The sequence below is a fragment of the Coturnix japonica genome, chromosome 8 (genome assembly GCF_001577835.2).
Source record: "Coturnix japonica isolate 7356 chromosome 8, Coturnix japonica 2.1, whole genome shotgun sequence".
Taxonomy (NCBI): Eukaryota; Metazoa; Chordata; class Aves; order Galliformes; family Phasianidae; genus Coturnix; species Coturnix japonica.
Window position 1 is genome coordinate 12,210,061 of NC_029523.1, and position 22,464 is coordinate 12,232,524.

At 36.4% G+C, this 22,464-nt stretch overlaps 1 protein-coding gene across 9 annotated transcripts in view; it reads left to right on the forward strand.

The window, feature by feature from the left end:
• Positions 1-22,464, forward strand: part of EVI5 (ecotropic viral integration site 5) — a 62,419-nt gene that overhangs the window by 27,334 nt on the left and 12,621 nt on the right. For 8 of the 9 annotated variants that reach the window (XM_015869929.2, XM_032446123.1, XM_032446124.1 and 5 more), the window contains 6 exons: positions 47-181; positions 2,463-2,603; positions 3,122-3,280; positions 4,838-4,984; positions 6,933-7,028; positions 17,099-17,194. In XM_015869929.2, the coding sequence (XP_015725415.1) occupies positions 47-181; positions 2,463-2,603; positions 3,122-3,280; positions 4,838-4,984; positions 6,933-7,028; positions 17,099-17,194 (774 nt within the window). The remainder of the gene's footprint in view (positions 1-46; positions 182-2,462; positions 2,604-3,121; positions 3,281-4,837; positions 4,985-6,932; positions 7,029-17,098; positions 17,195-22,464) is intronic. The other variant, XM_015869927.2, reaches the window with a different exon arrangement.

Below are 22,464 nucleotides of genomic sequence, written 5' to 3' on the forward strand. Positions count from 1 at the left end.
GAGCTATCTGTGCTTCATACTAAATATATTTCTGCAAACTTTGTAGCATAAATGCAGTTCACGATACAGTGAAGACTTTGTGCTACAGCTGGAAAAAGAGCTGGTCCAAGCCAGGCTGAGTGAAGCAGAATCCCATTGTGCCCTGAAGGAGATGCAAGACAAAGTTCTAGAGATGGAAAAGGTAAACCAAGCCCAGGATCTTTGGTATAAAATAGTGCTAGAGACTGAACGCAGGTCCCTGTAATTCTTTGTGTAACTGTGCTCTATACTCTTGACAAACATTTTCATGATGGCAAGATTCTTTTCAACTTTGAAGTTGATTATAGTGAAAACAAACAACAAAAAATAACCCGTACCAAAAAACAGCAACACAAACTGAATAAGACGTTTACACTGAGAAGGGCCTATGATTGCTTTCTCCTGTTCCTGCATTGGAAAACCAAATCCTGATTCAATTTTAGCTGTAAACATCAGCTGTTTCAAAACTGTATTCTGCAATGAGTAGCAAGCCTATGGTGAGCCTTGAAGTGATGTAGAACTATGAATAGTTGGAGTGGACATGAACTGAGGAGTTCAAGACTGCCATTCCCTGGTCTTGAGTTCTTCAGTCTCTCCCACTTTCTATTATGGGTAGGAAAGTTATCTGTTGTCTTTAGCATTAAACTCTTCTGCTTTTCAAGCGTCCTTTCATTTTGTATCTTTCTCATGTCAGAGCTCTAGCTGTACTCTAACAATTTGTCAGATACTTTATTGTATTTGCTGTCAGGTTTTTCTTCATGGAAAATAGAAAAATCCAATTGATTTATTTAAAAGTGTGTGCTTATTTTAAAGCACACTCCTTATATCATATGTTGTTTTGGGAGATTATTTCCCCATGGAAACTTGAAAAAGCTGTATATTCAAGAATGTGGACAAAACTTATTAGTTAACTCGATTAATTCGATTAATCGATTAGGTACTTAAGGAGCTTGACTGGGAATCTGGCAGAGTGTTGTAGTTTTCGCTGTATGTTGGTAGGAGGTCAGAATCTAGCATCTATATCCAATCTACTAGTTGTGTTTTGTTGTTTGTTGTAATATTTTAAAATGTTATTAATTGTGTATTTAAACTATGTTAAAAATTAGATATTAGATATTTTATATGCTGCCCAAGACAGTTCCTCTTTACTCACTGTGACTTGGGATAGCCAGAAGGTTGGATACCTGTGATTCTCTAAAAATTTAGCAAGAGAATACTTCTTTTCTTGAGCTGTGGGAGGTAGCATATACTGAAAACTTTAAATGTGAAGATACTGGAGTTGTGGGGAAAAAAATTGATGTACCAGGCCAGCTTGGATGTCAAGTAATGTTTCAGTCAATCCTTAATGAACTTAGGCATGTGAGAAAGTAAGTCAAGTGAACTCCCCTCAATTTCTATAAATACAACTCTTTATGTGGCATGTCACTAACAACAGTAATCTGGAAAAATGCTGCTTGGTAACCTGAGACTTAAATGGATGTACAGCCCCTAATGTAAACACTAAGAAAAAGTCAGTTCCTTGGTTTGCTAATGCTTACAGCCAGTGATCTGAAACATGCTAGTGAATGGTGGTTGCATTGTATTAATGTTGAAGTATTTCACTCAACTATCAGGAAAACCTGGAAGCTTTCCCAACGCTGTCTCTCTACAGAATACTTGATTTTTGCTGGAAATTGCTACTGAGAAGTACAGTAGAAAGTGATGAAGCACAATTCAACTTTGAGTGTTTGGTGACCACTGATTCAATAAACAGAAACTGTAGTTGGACAGACTGTCCTCCTTCCCTTCTTGTGTTTTTGTTCTCCAGACTTTCATTCTTTCATTGCTTTTCCTAAGTAACTTCTGTAGCGTGTATTACTGTTTTCTGTTTAACTCTTTCTAGTCTTTCTACTTTTTCCATGTGTTTGTATACATCCATGAACTTTCATTTAAGAGCTTTCTTGACTGAATATTATTTGTAAATATTAATGGATAATTCCTTTGTCAACATACCTTTCCTTTCTTTATCAAAGGCAAGTTATCTATTTCTCAAAACCTGAATTTCCATTTATTTTTTCCTGTAAAACAGAGTAAGAATTTTGTAACTCTAAAGGTGTAAATTTAGTTCTTCATTTGCTTTAATTTTGTCAATTATTTCATAATCTTTTATCTCTATATTTTAACATGCTAGAAGTAGTGTAAATAATATGTTGGGAGGGATACTATCCAGCCAAATAGGCAGTTTAAATATGCATGCAGTCATTAGATATTTTCTAATGCGTTATTGTAATAATATTATTATTAATATCAATATTATTAATAATAATTATTAATAATAATGCAGGAGATGCATTATTAAGAAATTTTGGTTAACAATAGGAGTTTTCATGTTTATATTTTGGAGTAGGTCTTGCTAAGCACTGCTTTGATCAAATGCATGTTGAAAAGGATGTTCCTTGTTCCAGAGGAATAGCTCTCTCCCTGATGAGGAAAATGTTGCTAGACTACAAGAAGAACTGATCGCAGTAAAACTAAGAGAAGCAGAAGCTTTGACGGGTCTCAAAGAACTAAGGCAGCAAGTCAAAGATTTGGAGGAACACTGGCAGGTATGGGTACCAAGACACTGTTCTCGTCTTTTTTTTTTTTTTTTTTTAATGGATGATGGCAAGACAAGAAAATCTTAAAGACATTGAGTAGGAAACAGTGACTGTGGATTGTGAAAATAACCACAGACTTCTCTTCAGGAGTATGCTGGAAGTTGTTTTCTAATTGTTGTAGATGACAGAGGCCTGTACTAACAACCAGACATCCTTGTAGAAAGGAAGTGCCCTATCAGTTCTCCTCTTCAGTAAATATTAAAAGCTCTTTTTCAGGATATACTTGAAATCTCTGACTTAATCTAGTTGGCAATCACTGTCTTTGACGTTTTAATTCTCTATTCTTAAACTTCCATAGATTTCTAGATTTTAGACCTAACAGTAGCATTTGTAGCAACTTTGCATCGTACAGCTGAGACATCAAGGAGTTCTTTGAAGGAGATTACTTAAATAAAATTAGGGAACACCAGGAAAAGATATCAGGAATGATGTGGGGTTTTTTTTTGTTTTTGTTTTGTTTTTTGTAGCGTCACCTTGCTCGCACCACTGGGAGGTGGAAAGATCCTCCAAGAAAAAATACAGTGAATGAGCTACAGGATGAGCTGATGACAGTCCGACTGAGAGAAGCAGAAACTCAGGCAGAACTGAAAGAAACCAAACAAAGAATGATGGAAATGGAAACACAGGTATGATATTTAATGTATGAATTGACCTGAATGCTGCCAGATTAGCATCAGATGACCAACACCATTTAATGGTCTGTACCATTTATGTGCATGACTTTAGCTCTAAATTGTCATAATCTTTTTTTAACTGTTTTTTTCTTAATCTTTTAGATTAGGAGGGAGAATCAAGTTCATACTATCAGTCTAGCATACTTTAATGTCCCTTACAGGACTAAGCTTTCACAATTTCTTACTTGGATTAACTGGTAAACTTGGAATGCATGTGAATTTTTATCTGTTCAGTTGTTACTGGGATGCTAACAAAAGTATGCTTAAGGTACTTCCACCTTTGCAAACCTTTACCTAATCGATGATTCACCTATAGTAATTTGAAGTCCTAAAGTAACGGTGCTTTTCTTTCTGGTGAAACTGTCAGAACTAGATCATCTACTGAAAGCATGAATGTGGTTACTAAGCAGGAATCTTGGTATAACAATAGCCAGTTGTCACTTTTCAGCAGAAACTTTACCTTTTACCTGCTAAGAAGAAAAAGTGTATTTTAGCATTACCGAAATGTGCAGAATAGGCTAGAAGTAGCTTATCCTGCTGAGGTCCTTTTTATGTGACTGCGGTGCAAGTTAACTAGACAAAACTGGAAGGTGAACGACAATTGGTACATTCATATTAATTTGTGAGCTCTCAACTGAATTGATATTGAATGTGCTGTTGATCATTAAGTGTTTGTAGCAGGTTTCTGGGAAATCTTCCCATGAATGTAAGGGTTGTAAGGATATGGTGCTGAAGAGAGAGAGGGTGGCTACACAATATGTGATAACTACTGACAGAGGCACCACTTTCTTCTATAGTAACTGGATAGAAGTGTTCTCTTGTCTTCTAAAACTTGGTTTTAAATATTAATACTGTTAATTTATGTTTTCTTGTTTTTTTTCATTTCTATTAGTTTTAGTCAGTAGGGGGCATAGGTATCCTGCACTTTGGGTTACATGCAATAACCACAGGACCTCTAGGTTGTTCTCATTTCAGTCTTAGGCATGAAGTCTGTGTGTTAATGCTGCTCAGCTGTCGTTTGAAACAGTTGCATGGTTCTCATATTGTGTATTGATCTAGGCACAGCCTTGTGTACAAAATGCCTTTTATTAAAGCACTGATCTTAGTTATACTGTATTACTTCCAGGACTTCACTGAAGTCAGAGAAGTGTGCATGTAGTATTTCTGATGAACTGGATGTTTCTTGGTTGCACCAGTTAGTAATTGTAATTGGGGTGCAAGTTCACAAAGTCTTTGACTTACCTAAGTGCAAGATAAGTAAAAACATGTGTAGTACCTTCATGTTGTTCTTAATGAGTTCTGTATTTAAGAACCCTTGAAATATCATGGTTGCAAAAACAAATGTCATGCAAACTTTTATTACATTTTAAAAATTCTGAATGCACTTTCATCAAGTTTTTCTTATAGCAAATGATCCGTTAAGTCTGTTTTGTCAAATTTTAAGGAGGTAAACTAATATAAAAGATCTCTCATTGACATGCTCTATTTTTTTCTTGTCATAAATGTTAGAGTCAGATCAATAATAACCATTTGCGAAGGGCAGAGCTGGAGGTCACCAGCCTGCAAGAAAAGGTACAGTATCTTACTGCACAGAACAAAGGACTTCTTGCTCAGCTGAATGAAGCAAAGCGAAGACAAGCGGAGATTGAATGTAAGGTAAAAAATATGAATAGTCTATCTACGTGCTTCTGTATGTGTAATTTGTATTATTTTCCACTACTTTATTTTCCAGTTTGACAATGTCATCTTAAATTTACCCTCTCAAAATCATTTGAGGTTTTGACAGAGCTGTTTCTTTGTGGTCTCACAAAGATAAACCTTGACTTCAAAGTGTGGTTCTGCTCTACGCTCTACTACTTACTGTCTGTGTGTAATGAGTAAAGGCATTCTTTTGCTTAGCGTAATCTGATCACAGAGTGATCAGAATGTCTTAGTGACAGAAGACACCTTCAGTGCTATTACTGCAGAACTAGTTTGGGTTTAAAAATGGCAGTAAAAACTGTCTTTGAATGGAAAGGTGTACAGAGGAGAGTGTTAGGGTATTCACTACCTAAACAGTAAACAGCTTATAGGAGATCAGACTAAAAATACTGGGCAATAAAGTGTCCATTACCGTCAGTGCACCAGAGCTCTACCTGATGTTTTTATCTCAGACTTAATTTCATAACTAAATACATAACCAGTCCTTAATAATTTCTTTTAGTCATGTGCATGTGATATGGAAAAGCAATAAAGGATTCATCGTACAAAGTTTTCTTTTAACTTGGATGAAACTTTTCCTGAAATGACTACTGATACTCATCTCAAACAAGTGCGGTATTAGGAAATCACTATAATTAAGACCTAATGTACTGGAGACATTAAAACAACTTCACTCTGTTTTCAAAATATGTTTGCAGAGGTTTTTATAAAAACAGCTAGAGCTGAGCGGCCAGTAACTTCTAAATGGATAAGTTGTTAGTGTGTTGACATTCACCCTGTAATAAAATGAATTCCACTTGCTGTACTGCGGTTGCTGATTTGGCAACTTAAGAGCAGATGCTGTTACATAATGTAAGTTGATCATATCTTGATTATGTCCATGATGTATCCAGGCACTTCTGTTTCTCTTTTTTGCTCATATAGAACACATTTACCATCTGGGTGTTTATTTCACATTTTTTCCAATGTATATGCATTAACAGTATATAACTTAAGGACTGAATGTATTCCCCTCTAAAGGTTCTGCTGATAACATGAATCAAGTGTGTCAAGAGTATGTAGCTTGAGTGGTTTATCACTGTGGCTAGATCTGGAGATGAATTGGCACTCTATGAGTAATTTTGCTATAGTATATTGTTTTTACAGACTTGATTTCTTCTTGTAATCCCTTTTCTACCAGGTAATGAATAAATGTAATCATTTCAGTTGTGTAGTAAAATTTCATCTTGTATTGTTAATCAGAGCCATATTGTGTAATCTGTAATTGGCAACTTTTTGGTAGTTTTCCCTTAGTTCTTTCCATAAGGAAAATGAAGCTGTTCAGTTCTGTTTTTAACAAGTTTAAGAGCAGTACTACTGCGGATAAGTTTTGTACCAAGCTGGTGACAATGTAACACTGGGTGGATTTATTTGTGTTCTCTAGTCTTCGAGGTTGTCTTCGTGTACTGTTACTAAGATAGCTGAATGTAAACGAGGTTCTTTCGTGTTTGTTTTTAAAGAAAGGTGAAATAACAAACTAAGTAACTTCAGAGTATCTTTGCTGTCTATTAACAGAAGCAGAAGCTGAAGAATGTGGTCTTCTGTTATTATTGTTGATACTTTTTTTTTTTCTTAATTTACATTAGTGTTTCTAGAACAAAATGCATCTGTTTATTGGACCTGGACCTTTGTGGACAATGTTTTTCATGGGTATTAGGTGGTTGTAGTTTGGAATTAGTATTAGATGTTTGCAAATTCTGTGGGCTATGAAAAAAAAATTGGGAGTTCTTTAGAATACATGTTATAAATAGGTGTTGTATTCTTCAGCAGCGTAAGTTCTCTTTATGTAGTTCTGAGTAAATATTGCATGGTCATGGGCTGAAACTGGTATTATGGGTTATCCTTAATTTATTCTTTCTTCTAGAGTAAAGAAGAAGTGATGGCAGCACGGCTCCGTGAGGCAGACCGCATAGCAGCTGTGGCTGAACTCCAGCAGCACATTGCTGAATTAGAAATCCAGGTAACAAGTGATATTAAACATGTCGCTTCATACTCCTTATTTTCTGTACATTTTTTCCCTGTCCTTCACTTCCTTTTTTTTAAGCTGTTGTGAATACAAAGCGTTACTTGGTGAAGTGGGATAATGGAATATTGCATGGTGTGCCTCCTTTATAAGCAAAGGCCTTATGTTTACCTTCTGGTCGTATTGGTGAGCTTTTAATAGTTGTTTCTGTACAAGCACCAGGTGATTTCTTTCTTTTTACTTGTAATCAGTAATTTTTAATGCTAGATCAGGTTGGAAGCATACTGTCAAAAAACCCCCCAGTTTGATTTTGGCAGACATTCTTGTCTGCATGTGATTTATTTATTTATTTTTTGCTACCTGAATTTTGTTGCCTGTCTGCAAAGGCTTTCTTGGTTACTAATCCTAGATTCAAAGCTACTTGTTACCTCTGAAATCTCTCCTTTGGGATGATTTCATTTTAAGGTGTCAGAGTTGAACTACTTGCGGGTTTTTTTGTTTGTTTGTTTGTTTTGTTTTTTTAATCTTCATGTACAGTATTAACTTGCTTCATAAGACAGTTTTTTGTTTCTTAACTCTTGGTTACCATTTTGCTAACAGCACGAGGAACATGTCAGGTATTGTGTATTGTTTCTATAAGATTAACTTGTTTTATGTACATAACTGCACAAATAAATTGAATAGTCTTTGCATAAAGAATTTTCACTTTGAATATTTTTTCCTGTAGTGAAGCACACACCAAATCTGTTGAAAGATAATGCAATCACTTGATCATATACTGCTTAGATAATGCTGTGATGAGTACATCAGAACTACTTATCTAAGTTAGTATTGCATATGACTCGGTTATCTTCTGGAAAGATAATAAGAGAATAGCTGAATTCAGGTCAATCTTTTTCTTCTATGTTAGCAAAAATAATTGGCTTTGATTTCAAACTATCTGGTTTTTCAGGTGAGGAATCAGTAACTTTAATTGCTTTTACTTTAATGCTGGCATTAATTGGCATCCTGATAACTTTGTTTGGATCTTCCAAAAAGTGCAGTAGTTCTGGTGTTATGAAATGGAGAATCCAGCAATCTTTTTTTTTCTTCTCACTGAATTGGAATTGTATTTTTTATGTAAACAAATTTATTTTCTGTGCTTTGACTGATCTGATCAAATCATCAATGTGTAATCATCTTACAGTTCTCTCCTATTCTGTTTCCATACTGCCTAAGCTATGGCTGTCAGAATTATATGCAATTTTTATAATGTCATGGGCATTTAAAGTAGTTATGTGCTAGAAGGGTAATCTCTTTGTAAGTCTGCCTTATACATGCAGACTTCACTGTTTTGTCATGACATTTCACCATCTCCTTCACTTGTTTTTCCTCTCCTTCCTTTTCATGGTCACTTTCCTTACTTTCTTTCTTTTGTCTCTATGGAAGTGCATTTCAAGTTCCAGTCTTTTTTGTCATCTCAGAAGATCACCTGTTAATTATTTCTTCATCTGTAGCCTCTTAAGATCCTTTGTTTCCTGTATCAATGAGAATGACTGTACTTTCTTTGTGTATAGTCTGAGCATGAAGTCATTCTGTGACTGTGGTATGTACCCAGGAGTTTCCATGTTAGAGTTTGGTGAACTACTGATCTCAAGCTTATTTTAATCTAAAACGTTGCTTGTGTAATTGTGCAATACACATTTTGAGTGTTAAGTACATATGTACATTTAAAACACTAGTGGTTTAATGAAATAAGTTCCTCTTATGTCTTCTTTCACACTGTAGACTTGTCTAGAAAAGTTTCTATTGTGCTGTGAAAGATTCTTTTTCTGCTTACAGAACCTTACACAAATAGATATTTTACTGGTGTTTTGACAGCAAATATAAAACTTTTCATCTTAAGTTCCTTTTAAGAGCTCAGACTCAAAGGTGCCTGAAACATCTGCAGCAACAGTAAAAGTACTAAGGGAGTTGTGAAGTCTTTACTTTCAAAGCTAGCAAGCTAAAACACACTATTGATCCTACTGCTTCAACATAACCTGTTGTTTTTTTGGAGGAACCAGCAAGTCTCAGTGTGGGGATGAGGTACTAGATAGCTCCTTCCTCACTTGGAATGCTGTGACAGTGGAGGCTTGCCTTAATGACTTGAAATGCAATATTTAATATAAAGTGCACATAACTAAACTTGGAGCATAGGTGTCTCAAAGTGATTATGCTGAATAGGAAGCATCATAAATGAGTCTGCTTGTGATTATTTCTAAGCTGATGGAGGTTACCATGTAAGCTTCATTTGTTCTGTGTGTGTGGGAAATGGTGATTTTTGTAGGAAGCAGGGGAAAACCTAGGGATTTGGTGCAAGGTCCACATTGTACACAGCAGTGCTTAACTTAAATCACATTTTTCTTTTTAAATGTTTGTGTAGGTGTAGGTGTGAGACACTGGCATTAACTTCTGCAGAGTATCACTACTCCCACGTATGAACTGTCCTGACATTCACAAATGCTAGACTTAAACCATAGTTTGAGGTCACTCTTAGTTTTGGTTAATAATATTGATGATGAGGAGGTAGTTTTATCATTTAATAGTAGATGTAACTTTGTTGTAAGATCTCATTCTGCTGTGATGTTTAGTAGTTATTTTTATGTATTCTGAATGTGATTTTATGTTAGGCATTAAGTTCTTGATGCTGACCTGTTAGACTTCTGTGTTCATGCGTTGAAATGCAAAAATTATCCATGGACAGTCTTGATCAAAAGCCTGAGAAATTCCTTAATGGTAATAACATAGTTGGAATGCCTAACTCACAGAAGTGATGGAGAAAAACCTTGAAGCTGTGCATAAGCAAAGATGTCTATTTGTAAGTGGTTTTTCCCTCTGTTCTTTTATTTTCCCTTACTAGTTCAAGTCATAAAACCCTTAGGAAGCAAGCATTATATCAAGTACTTAGCAGGCTCCTCAGTTCTGAATAAAATGCTTTACCCTATCATTAATAACTAAATAATGTGTTTTTAGATGTCTAGGCTGATAGCAGACTAGTTTTGGCCAAACTATAGAATGCAAGTCTCTCACTTCTATGAGAAAGTGAAACATTGTGTGAAGAGAACATCTTATCCCCAGTATGGAGGTACAAACCTCTTCTGTCTCATCCTTTTCTAAGATATAGGCAAAGACCAAGGAACGTGTATTTTCTCTTTATGCCTGTAGTCCATCAGTAAATCTGTGGGTTTGCTTCCTCAGGGAATAAATCTTAATTGTTATCACTTGATCTGGTGTAATAGCAACAAGCTGCAACAAGCAAATGTTTTAACTCCTTAATACCAGCCTTTAAAGTACTATTAATAATGTTTTACCTCTATACTTCCTTATAGCTCTCAAGAAAACCTCTACCAAGCTTCACTAATCTTCTGGTCTGTAAGAGGAGGTGTTCCTTCTGGTCATGTATAGTTGGTCCTGTTGGTCATTCAACACTGGTGGGGTTGCTGTTTTTTTAAGCTTTCCTTCTAACAAGCTAAAAAATGAGAGGAGGAGGGGAAAAAAAAAAAAAAGAAATTCAGGCCAGGTTAAATAAGTTGCAGTTATCAGTTAATGTCAGTCAGCTGGCCAAGATAAGAAGAATGATGCCAGTGAAGCATGGACACAGTGAAGCAGAGCTGGGGAAGCTGTGGACCTCGTCTGCATTTTAATTTGTGTCTCTCCCTTTCCATTTATATTGCTGACTTGTTGCCATCCCCGTAAAATAGTCCGTGATTGGTTTGGATGTGGAGATGCAAAGCACATTTCTGTTATAGAAAACTAGTTTTACATGTGAGTAATCTCAATAGGAAAACTCTTCTGTTGGTTAGGTTGATCTGGTCAGGGAGGGTAACATCACTTCCTTCTTGGTGTGTTTCCTGGCAGATTCGGAGAATTGTCACATTTACTCATATTTAACCATGTCAAAGCTGCTTTGAGAACAACTGTAAAGGAAGTCCATGATTGCGCTAGTTCTCCACAGTTAAACTTTTAGCACTGTTTCACTAGAATTAAGCCCTTCTATGACCTCTGTTTAATAAATTTTCCAAGTACTGACTGTTGAGTAAAGAAATTGTTTCCATCTTTTCAAATTACAGGAAACGTATTTTCTCTTATCAATAGTGGTATATGATGTTAGTGATGTGTTTTTTGGAAGTCTCGAATGAGTCACTGTAAAGTCACTGAAAGGACACGAGTTACCACATTTACCCTTCTGAATAAGCTTCATTTACATCTCAGTGCTCTGTCTTGCCACAGAGGTAAGAGTTCAAAAGCCTGCCCTGAAAAGAGACTGAGGCAGGTTGTTACTAAGGTAATATTTTAAGTTGGGGAAAAAAAAAAAATTGAGGGTGTTGAGGAAATGTCCTACCCCTTCGATGTTTTTAGTAAAGCTGATAGATTATTATCTGAGGAACAACTGTCTCGTGTCTCTTCATTTTGACTACCAGTAAAACCACTGATTTGGGTTTTGTATTTTTCATAGTTACTAAAGTGAAAAAGATCCCTAGACGTCCTCTTACTTAAATGGTGTAATTTCTGATATTTTCATACACTATGATCATTAAGAGTATACTAGAAAACAGCTGCTGTTGGAATGCAACTGGAATTCTATTGTTTTGACCTTTTTCTTAAACATTCCTTAGTTCAAGGAGCAAGAGCAGGCGTAAGTTCTCCAGGGTGTTTCAGATGTGTTTCGTGAATTTCTAATATGAACTCCATTTTATTATAACTACTAACTATACTTGATTTTTATGTTACTATACAGTAACAGCTTCAGGTGTTTAGAGTTAGCATTCTCTGAAGCCGTTTGTCTCTATGCTGTTGGGTTGCCAGCTGTGCATCTTGGTCCAGAGGTTGGATGCTCCGTATACCCAATAGTTGTTGTATATGTCAGGTAAACGTGCTGCTAGAGACTAACTACTGATCCTTGGGAAGGTAGAGAAACGGTTTTCTCTTAAAAAGTCTGCCAAAGGAGAACTTCAGTCTGATACTACAGCCACGTATCTCAATTTATACGTTTTTGTGGGCAGAATTTTTCTTTGGTCTAAGAAGCAAAACTTTGAGGAAAAGATTTATTCTCAGGTGTTCTTGTAGTAGATCTTGGTGTGCAGACAAGTACCGAAATTCTAGTACTTCAGAGCAGAGTGAAGGAGGTGAGTGCTCCCACAACTGAAAGGGCTTAAGTGTTTTAGCAGTAGCTTTTTTTAGTCTTCAGGGCTTATTTCCTGCCCTTCCACTGCCTGTGCTTCTCCCTCCTTATGAAGCCTCTCAAGTCAGTTTGGACTGTGTATTGGCTGCTTCATCTGTTACGGGTACTTTTTTCTTGAGCAGAGCTGATAGCTACCCAGGTGGTTTGAGTTTTTCTATTTTGTTTTTCCCCTGGTACAGAGGTTTGTAACTGTGCCAGTGCTGGAGGAGCTGGTCTATTTGAAGGTTCAGTAAGACAAGGAGTGGGCAAAGTTGAAGTAATGGCTTTTGAATGACACAGCACCAGTTGGTATTACATTTCTATAAACCTTCCTGAAAAGGGGAGGTGGGCATTGCAGTGTTGCCAACATGCAGAAGCAGTATACTGTGGAAATTTATGTAGAGATTGATTTACTTGTGATGGGGCTTTGAAACAGGAAGTCCTTGCTTCTAGACTTGCCTAACTTTCATTCTTCCACTATTCCAATTACTCATTTTTGTTCCTAGGTGTTATCTAGTTTGTTTGAGTATGTTATTTTGAACTTAGCATGTCTATTAGTTGTCAGGAGGCCAGGCATTTTTTGTATTGTGACCTCTTCAAATACCACAGATTTTCTGTACTAGTGTTCTAGCTCAATAAAAAAAAAAACAAAAACAGACAACAAATGAACATTAACCACATCCTATGCATACAATATTAGATCTTAAAACTTTTGTGAAGGAAGATTGCTAGTTGCTTATTTCCTTTTAAAAGGTGTGATACCCATACCTTAAACACACATTAAGACACCACTTAAATTTTAACATTCATTTTTGAACCAGTCCAGTTGATCTGATAGTTTTTTTCAGAAATACAAAACTACTGAAGCACAACATAAAACCAGCTGAGTTGAATGCCTGGTTCCTACTGAACTAAATGGTACAACAGGAAGCGTTCAATAAAATAACTCATAAAAGCAGCTTATTTTTTTCAGTCAGTGGGACCATCTAGCAAATGAGGAAGCCAAAGCACATGGAAGTGTGATTTAATGAAAATAGATAACTTTGCTGCTGGTATTTCTTTTCTTAACTAAAAAAAGTCATAGCCAGATTTAGAATAAAGAAAGACTATGAGTAGAGCAGTTAACTCCCCCCCTTTTTTTTTTCCTTTGTGCTTGAACACTCTTACTAGCTAAGGCAGATGAGATTAGGTTTTCCTTCATTTTTATTTTTTTTTTCCCTCTGTGAAAGACTTGCCTGATTAATCCATACTAAAAACATTCTGCACATCTGCATGGCTCAACACTTGAAACGTGAAACTAGCAATAGTAATGGGATTGACAAAGAAGAAATGCATCGAAACTGTTCTGAATGTAGGCCCAGACCTTTTAGGCTGCTAAGCTTGGACCATGGACTGTCTTTTGGGCAGGTAGTCCTTTGTTTCTTTATGCAAGTTATTTGTGAAATAGATGCTTAGTAGTGAACTGATTACAACAGCCAGATCCAGCAAGTAGTATGTTGAGGGTATAACCAAGAGTTCACCAGTATTGCTGCCTAAAGTACTGAATTGTTTCAGATTATCTTCAGTGCTTGTTTTATCTTCACTTCTTACTTTCCCACTTCCACGTCACTTGCAGCCTAGCTAATTCCCTGTCCCTCTTTTCAGGGCAACTTTAATTTACATTCAGAACTGAGAACAAGGAGCTTTATCAAATTGCCCTATGCCACATGACTAGGTCAGTTTGTAGAGTTACAGTTTTTTCTATGTAATATAGCCTCATGTTTGAGGCTGAAAAAGCCAAGCTGAAGTTGCTAAAGCTTTCTTAATAAGCCACTAAGTTAAGCATGAACTTAAAATCCCACGTGTAGTTTACTTATGTGACACAAACATGTCAAGCATCAGTAAGCTTACTGTATGCACTATTTAGTTATGGTGGCATAAAGATTAGTGCCCTATTGCATCTGATGTAATCTAGAATTATAATGCACAAGAGGGAATCTAACCTGCTGGGGGACAGAGTTTGGGGTTCATATTAGTGTAGTGGTGATTTTTGCACACTGACAGTGGTCACTGAAAAGGGACTGTAGGTCATTACCAAGATGCATTGATTAATAAAAGTGTTTTTTTCTTTTAGTTTAATGGTAGTCAGGAAGTACAAGATAGTGTTGTATAGAATACCTTGTGTAGGTTGAAAATGAGATCCAGAACTACAGGATATTTACAATAAAGTGTACTGTGTTTGTGATATACCAGGAAAAATATAGTAGGGAAAGACATTCCTATTGCGTTCTGTAATATTGAAAGGAGCTGCACGTACTGAAAGCTTCCTGTCATCAGGTTTTGATCTCTTATCAACTGTCACAATGAAAAACTAGTGTTAAAAAATGTTACAACTAAAAGTGAAATTTGCCTTTGATTAACAAATACTTATCAGAAGCTGAAAACTGCTAGTGTGTAATATGAACTTAATATAAATGTAAAATGCCTGGAAAGCAAAACAGTTTTGCATTGAAGAGAAACATCAGTGTCTTGGATTTCTGAAGAATGACAGGTAACCAGGCTCACATACTGACAGATGAACACAAATATTTTTAATTGCTTTTATCTGACAGGTGTACAATTTCAGCTGTCTGCTTATCTGATTTATACAACAAATATTTTTGTAAAAACTGAAAAATATTTTAATTCTAGAATGTATGATAACTGCATGTTTTCCAGTGGTTTGCTTGTGCACCTGCATGAGCGCCTTTTAAAGAAGTAATGGCATAAACAATTTGGAAGGAAAAATAAAGTAGGTTAAAAAAAAATCTTTGCTGCTCAGAGAGATGAACAGCAGCTATGAAGAAGATGCTGATGCAACCCAATGTTTGTGTGGCACCTTTGTAGTTTACCCACTGAAAATAGGCTTTGTTGCTTATAGGACATGGTCTTAAACAGTTTGTTAGAAATACTTGTGGTTTTCTAATTTTTTTGCAGCCAGATAAAAGGATCATCTTCTGACCTCTAGTGTTTCCAGTGTTGCAAGAGGAAGTTGCAGCAGAAGTTTTCTTTGAGAAATGTGTTTGTAGAGAATCGCATTACAGGGTTCCTGTGCTAAACACATTTTGATGAACCATCACCTCTACAAAATCTGTACATTCTGAAAGGAAAACTGAAACTTTCTTTGACCTTTATTGGTGATGAGGACCTTGCAAGCCAGGCTTACATTGACATTCAGATTAAGCTGGCTGGTGGTAGACTTTTCCATGAGTGAACTTAATGTTAAATTGTTCTGTGATACATGTTAACTTTACGGTGTTATTTAGAATAAAAATCATTTAAGGCAATGATATATAATTCCCAATAACGCATACTCTGTGGTATATAGTTGTAGTCCTCTTGTGCACTCAATTCTAATATGAACTCAGATGTTTACTCTAAAAAAGCTGTGACACCAAATATAAGACAGGTGCAAGAAGCTGGGTTTACATTTGCGTTCTGACACCATGCTTTGTGGTTATGTAGTAATGTGGAGTCTGAGGAACAACACGCTAAAATGGAAAAGTCTGTTTCAAGTGAAGGACTTAGATGAGCATTTCTTCCATGTACTTGTGCTGTCACAAGAGGTGAAATCATTCTTGTCTAAATTCTTAGCATCGGTGAAGCTTTCTCTGTAGATGAATATAGACTAGTATTTTCGGTCTGTAAGTTATATTCCTCTTGTTTGTAATTCTGAATGGTAAGAGTTATCCCTGTAAAAGTAGATGAGTTTGTTTTATATAAATCATTCTTTTAACCTCTATCAGAAGAAAAAATAATGATACTTCTCACTTTGTGAATATGAGCCATAGATTGGCTTGGAACTGAATTCAGTGTGGTACTACGCACTGCTATTCAAATGTGGTTTATGTGTCAGTTGATAGTAAATATTGCAGAGTAACTTTGTAATGTGCACTCTTATGCAATGAAAAAACAGCTTTAAAAGAGAAATATCTTTGAAATAGCAAACACTGACACTACTCAGGGTTCTTCTCTTTATGTAATAAAATGGTTTGGAAGGCTGAGCGCTGCTATTAACTTCCTGGCACATGTTGTGTCCTGGTGGTGTTTCAGGGAATGCTCTGTTAAAGTTTTTTGCTTTATATTTTGAAGAGTGGTTGACACCTCTCATTCTACTGAATTTCTGTTTGTAAGTTAGTTGGAGCTTGCCTGTTGAAATTCATTGCTTACTTTCTTTAAGTGCAAGTAGGAACTCAGCAAGATGAGCTACTGTTAGAAAGCCACGTGTCCCATGTACAGTTGGGTTTCTGTAATGTTTTGGTTGTATGTGATTTGTAATTGGTATGAAGACTTAAAAGATTTCTGCCGAAGTTGGTGTCTGCTTCAGAAATGACTTATCTGGGGGAAAAAACAGCAAAAAACAGATTATTGTATATATTTTTTTGGGGATCTACCAAGGATTTGGTTTGGTTTTGTTTGAGACAAGCTGAAAGTTAGTTTTGGAGGCTTTAATGTTTCAAGATGAAGTCATCTGCAGTTAACTGCATTTACTTAGCAAATCAAATGTCCTCTTCATCTCTTTATCATTGTACACCTTATCATTGTACCTCTTATAGCAGTGGCATTAGGGGACATTCCTCTCTTCCCTTCTGTTTGGCACTATTCCTACACAATAAATATCACTGTTTCAAAACTCCTTAGGAGAAAGCTAAACTTGTCATATGTGGTGTTCCCTAGTGGATCTACTTGTTCTGAGCTGCTGATGCCCCTGGATACCTGCAGAAAACTTCAAGTAAAAATTGCTGAGAAAAGTGTATGAATATCTGTCTTGATAAAAATATGCAGACAACTAAAACATCATTTTAAGACTATATATTTGTGAACAATTTGAGTAACATTTTTTTTTTTTTTTTTTTAATCAAAACAGAAAGAAGAAGGAAAGATTCAAGGGCAGCTTAATAAATCTGATTCTAACCAGTATATCAGAGAACTGAAAGATCAGATAGCTGAGCTACATCATGAGGTAAGTGGTAAAACACTGCCTGATATGTCGTACCTTCTGTCGTATCTTTGAAATGTAGCAGGCTTTTCTTTTCTTGTAGCTGCTAGAGCTTTATTACCTGTTTCTGCCAATTTATTTTAAATAAATGCAATAAAACAAATATTTGTATATATGTATATGCATATTGTCCTCACGTTTTCATATGTAAGAAAACTAAAATTTGCTTAATCATATGCCTTGATATTACTGAGGATGGCATTTCTTCCATCTTGTTAATTTCATGAGTTGGTCATACATTGCTGCGTTGTATCCGCTGTGTTCAGAGATGCAAACATGAAAACAAACTCCTTTGCTTTCACTTGGTACAGGACTTAAGGCTAATTCAATTAGAAAACAAACTGTTTGCATATGCAGAAGAGTCTGTAGAGATCTCTTTTAACGTTAGCTTTTATGAGGACTAATTTTGTGGTAGTGCACTGAGATTGCTTAAAAAGAAAAAGGATGCTTGCTTAATACTGGTTAACAGATACAGTTTTTAACTGCCAAAGCCTTTGACCTGTGAAATTTCAATCTTCAAACTTCCTTGCTTTAATAGTTGTAACTGTTAGTTCAAAACATCAGAGGGTCCCGAAACCGAGATGGCTTATGTAACTCCTGTGCTCACTGGCTTATTTCAGTTCATTCTGTGTTATGAAGAAACGTCTTATCACTGCACTATGTGCAAAATGCCTGGTCACCTTTGCGTTATACTCTGCTTCCGTGTGTCTTGCAATACTCAGCTCTGGTAGTAGTTAAGAGTTGTAGTACATAGGCCACTCTGAAAGTAATGCCTCGTGTTTATTTCCATGGAAATATGCATAATGCTATTTGATACTGTTTTGCAGCTAAGAATTCACTCTACTTTTTACCATACTCACTACTGATAGCCATGCATTTTCACTAGTGATGAACAAGAGCTTACATGCATGCTTCTACAAATTGTGTATGACCATCCAGAATGTGGCTTATCTCCCATGTCATGTCACCTCTGCTGAAACACCACCTCACTTTCTTACTGTTCTCACATCCACTGTTTAGTCACTGTAAATGTTCAGCAGGCATTGATGAAATTCATTGGCTGACATTTATTTCCACGTGGAAGAATTTGAGTGAGTCACCTTTTTTCATCTGCAGACATTGTTCTGTCACAGTGCCCCCCTGCTGCCATCTGTTGCGCAGCAAGAAAATGTAGTGGAGTATGGGAGGGTAGGTTCAACCTCTACTGCTCTATCTCCAACATGTTCCTGTGATGTTGTGGACCAACATAATAAAGTGGGAGGCATTACTTTTGGAGCAGACAGTGTATTATAGATAAATACAAATTATTAATTTTGTTGGCTTTGTTTTTTGTTTATGAGCACATTCATTCTTTGTATACTTGGTGTTGTAACAATCCCAGTAGCATCGGGCTCTTAGGATCTAAGCTGCAGTATAACAGAGGATCTCAGAATGCTCTCACTTCTATAGGTAGAGGATGGTCTCTAGGGCCATCAGTCCAGCACCTTTACCAATCAGTAAGCTCACTAAAAACAAGTTTAAAAATCAATAGCCTGATATTTTCTATTGGAGGACAATAAGCAGGTTGCTTTGTTTCTTATGAGAAAGTAAGTTACCTGTAGAATTCCCCAAAAGCCGGATACTTTGCATATTTTGCTTTAAGGAAAAGAAATCATACTGAGGGAACTGTAAATGACTTCTTTTCTCTGTGCGAGTTTAATGCTTTATTTTATCTTTAGTGAAATGCAAAATTCATCTTTAATTTCCTCAAGGCCGTTCTCAAACTGAGCTCATGTGCCTACAAATCAATTATTAACTTGCAGTTTTAATGTTAGTAAATGTCAGTCTCATCTTTGTTGATTCCTGAGAAAGTTGTTTTACACAACCTATCAAAATTCAGAGAACTGGTGCATAATGAAAGGACAGTCAGACTGCAGTACTTCTGGTTAGCAATAGTGAATCATCTGAGGAGTCATGTGTATTTAGTGTCACATTAGAGTTACGTTTCCCTTCTTCCTTCCTGATAGTTTTGGTTTATTGGGCTTAAAGCCACTCAGCTCCTGCCTTGAAGGCTGAAACTCAAGCATGAAAACTTTGGGATTGCCACAGATGCAAATAGGAAGTCATGACCTTAACTTTTCAGAGCTTGTAAAATCCACTGGACTCTTTGCATATTCTCATGTTCTATTGCAATGTTTATTAATCTTCACAGCTAATATTTTTGTTGTTCTACTTTACTTCCTTTCTTACATCTATCTAAATGTTCCTGACCTCTTGCAATTTACCAGGGTTTTTAAGTGCTGTTGCATAGTGCACATCTCTTACAAGCTGCGTTTGCTGCCAAGCAGTTTTGTTGCTTGTCAGTGAATTCTATAAGCTTGTCTCACTTTCTTTTGGTACAGAAGTAAGATCAGATGATACTATCTCTACTGTCCCTTGACCTTACAGTTTAACCTGCTCTGACTGATTCAGTGTAAATGGCATGAGTATGCAGGCATTGCAGGCTTACTAGCTCGATTTGCATACTGATTGTATGCTGGGTGCTCAAACTTCAGAGAAGCTCCCATTGATTAGATGCTAAAATGTTATGTGGGAGCAATTTTTATGGAAAAAAAAACATCTTATTTCAGTAGGTAGCACTGAAGAAAGCAGCTAACCTGGGGGGAGGGGTAAAATGCATGGAAAGTTTGGGCTGCTCTCAATTTCCACTAAGTAAAGTTGAGGGCTTAAGGAAAGCAGAGGTTATAAACTAGTTTGTCATGCTGAATTGAACCACTGAAGGGAGGAAAGAGGAGGAGGTACTTCATAGTTTGCCACTTTTTTCTTTTTACTTCAAACTGAATGAAATTAAATGATTTACAAACTGCTTAAGTTCTTCATTTCATATAATATCCCTTTGTGCATACAGTCTCTGTATATATATTACACAGCAGCTGTCTCTACTTCCTGTTGGATGTTGCAAGGCTCATATGTATTACCTAGATTACAGGAGTGGTACAAAAGATTAGAATTAACTTGTGTACCCACAAACTACACTGGCAGACCACAAGACACCTTAGAAGACAGAAGCAAGTGGTTTCCTGTCTGTAAGGCTTTGTGATTTGGGACTGAAATGCTTAAAAATTAAGTTTGTATTTGAAGCAAATCTTTTTAAAATTAGTCCCTGTCGTAGTGCTGGGTTGTCTTTGTCTCTTGAATTGTTCTGAAGGGTTTGTTTTGCTAATAGATTGTTGTTTATTACTGATTTGTTTGAAATTAACTTTCAGTTTTAAACTGAGGACAATTTTCATAATAAGCTAAAGGCCAAGTGTGCGTTGAAGTACCCCAAAGCAAGCAGTCCCTACAGTCACAACTCATGTACAACATGCAGCAGAATGATGCTTGTATGCTGCATTAGGAAACAGCTTCATGAAGCAGGAGTGGCAACATGCAGGAACTTGGTGCTTCCTTCCCTGAATGTGTATGCTTTGTTTGATAATCACTGACAGGAGTATAAAATTAAAAATATACAAGAGAACAGCATTCTTTGTCTAACTGAAGAGCAGCCATAACATTTTTTTAGGTGCAAGTGGAAATTACATCATCCAGAAGGGATCAAATTCATTTCCAAAGAACTGGCATTCAGTTTGAGATACTGTGATGTATCTAAAATTTCACTCTTAAGGTACTGATTTTGCTCACTTCCTATCATTTTAATGCAGTTTCAACTCATTTTAGATGATACGTTACAGACTAAGTTGTGGAAGGGTTTTGTTTGTTTTAAGCTCCATTTTTGACAGCGTTTTCTTACACTTGAGGGATCTGGTAGTTGGTTTTGGCTCAGATGTGGTCAAAGAACACTCAGAACAGAATGATGCTTTTTTTTTTTTTTGTTCTTATGTAAGACAAGTGGTTGGCACTTTTGGCCTATAAAATATCCTATATAATTTCCACAGTTTCTACTCTTTATCTGTGTTCTTAGGATGAAAGAAAAACATTAGTTCCAGATTTAAAAAATATAAGTCTTAGACATCTGTGGGATCAGTGAAACTTGTGAATTTATCTGTGATTTTGGACAGTAGCTTTCAGAAGATACTATGGTCTTTGCCTGTCATCACTTCCTATTCCCAAGGAACACACACCCCCTGTGAAAGACTAAATTCACTTTGCTTCTTACGCTGTGGTCTAGTCAGCTTCAGCAGCCAGCGTAATGTGTGCATATCAGGAAGAAGACCAGCTAGTTGCTACTTAACCTGCCTTTGCTGTGCATTTATTCACTTCTCTTCCAAGGCACAAATTAAGGTTCTCAAGTGAAATGGGAGGAAGGGGGAAAAGTAAATTCATGCAGGTGTAAGAAATGCAGTCTAGTAGCTACTCCTTAATTGCATGTACCATTTTATAAGTGTGTGTGTACATATATAAATTTCTTTCCCTATGAAATCAGTCCCTCAATGGGAGGTGAGGGGCCACACTGTTTCCTCATAACAGAAGAGGGCTGCCCAGAGAGGTGGTGGAGTCACTATCTCTTGTGGTGTTCAAGAAGTGTTTAGATGTTGTACTAAATGAGGAGATATTGGTGGCTGGTGGACGGTTGGACTGGATGGTCTTGAGGTCTTTTCTAACCTTGGTCATTCTCTGAAATGCCATTTTTATTATTGATAAAAGAGTGAAAAGGTGAAAGCCAGGAAGAATTACTGAAATGTTTCCCTTTTGCTTTACTCTTTACCAGTTGCCTGCTATTGACCAATGCCAGAGTCAGTGTGTGGAGTTAATTCTGCCCTAGCTGTTCTTAGATGCTTTTAATAGATAATTGCATAACATTCTTTGAGACAGCTTTCCAATATAGAAATCTTGTGTGTGTTTTCTGTATTTGAATGAAAACCAAAATCCTGATGTTAGTGTGCTGCAAAGGTTGGTGTTCAAAAGATTAGAAAACCCTCTGCCAACTGCCCTCATTAGCAACATTTCAGTATGGCTGGTGGAAAAGATGACAGGTGACTGAAGCATTATTTTCCAAAACATAATGTTGAGGTTTTTTAGAAGACTATAATAATTTCAAATTATGGTGATCTAAGTTCTGGCATCTTGACTGTGAAGAAAGGGGGACTTCTTTGGAAGTATTTTCCCTATTTATTTTTATTTTTTATAGTATTTGAAAACTTGGTGAGTTCTCAAAGTAGAGACTGGTAGTTTACTGATTTTCTTTTCCCACTTCTGTAGTTTTATCTAGGGATGGATCTGATATTACATTGTAAGAAACTAATGCAGTCAGTAAG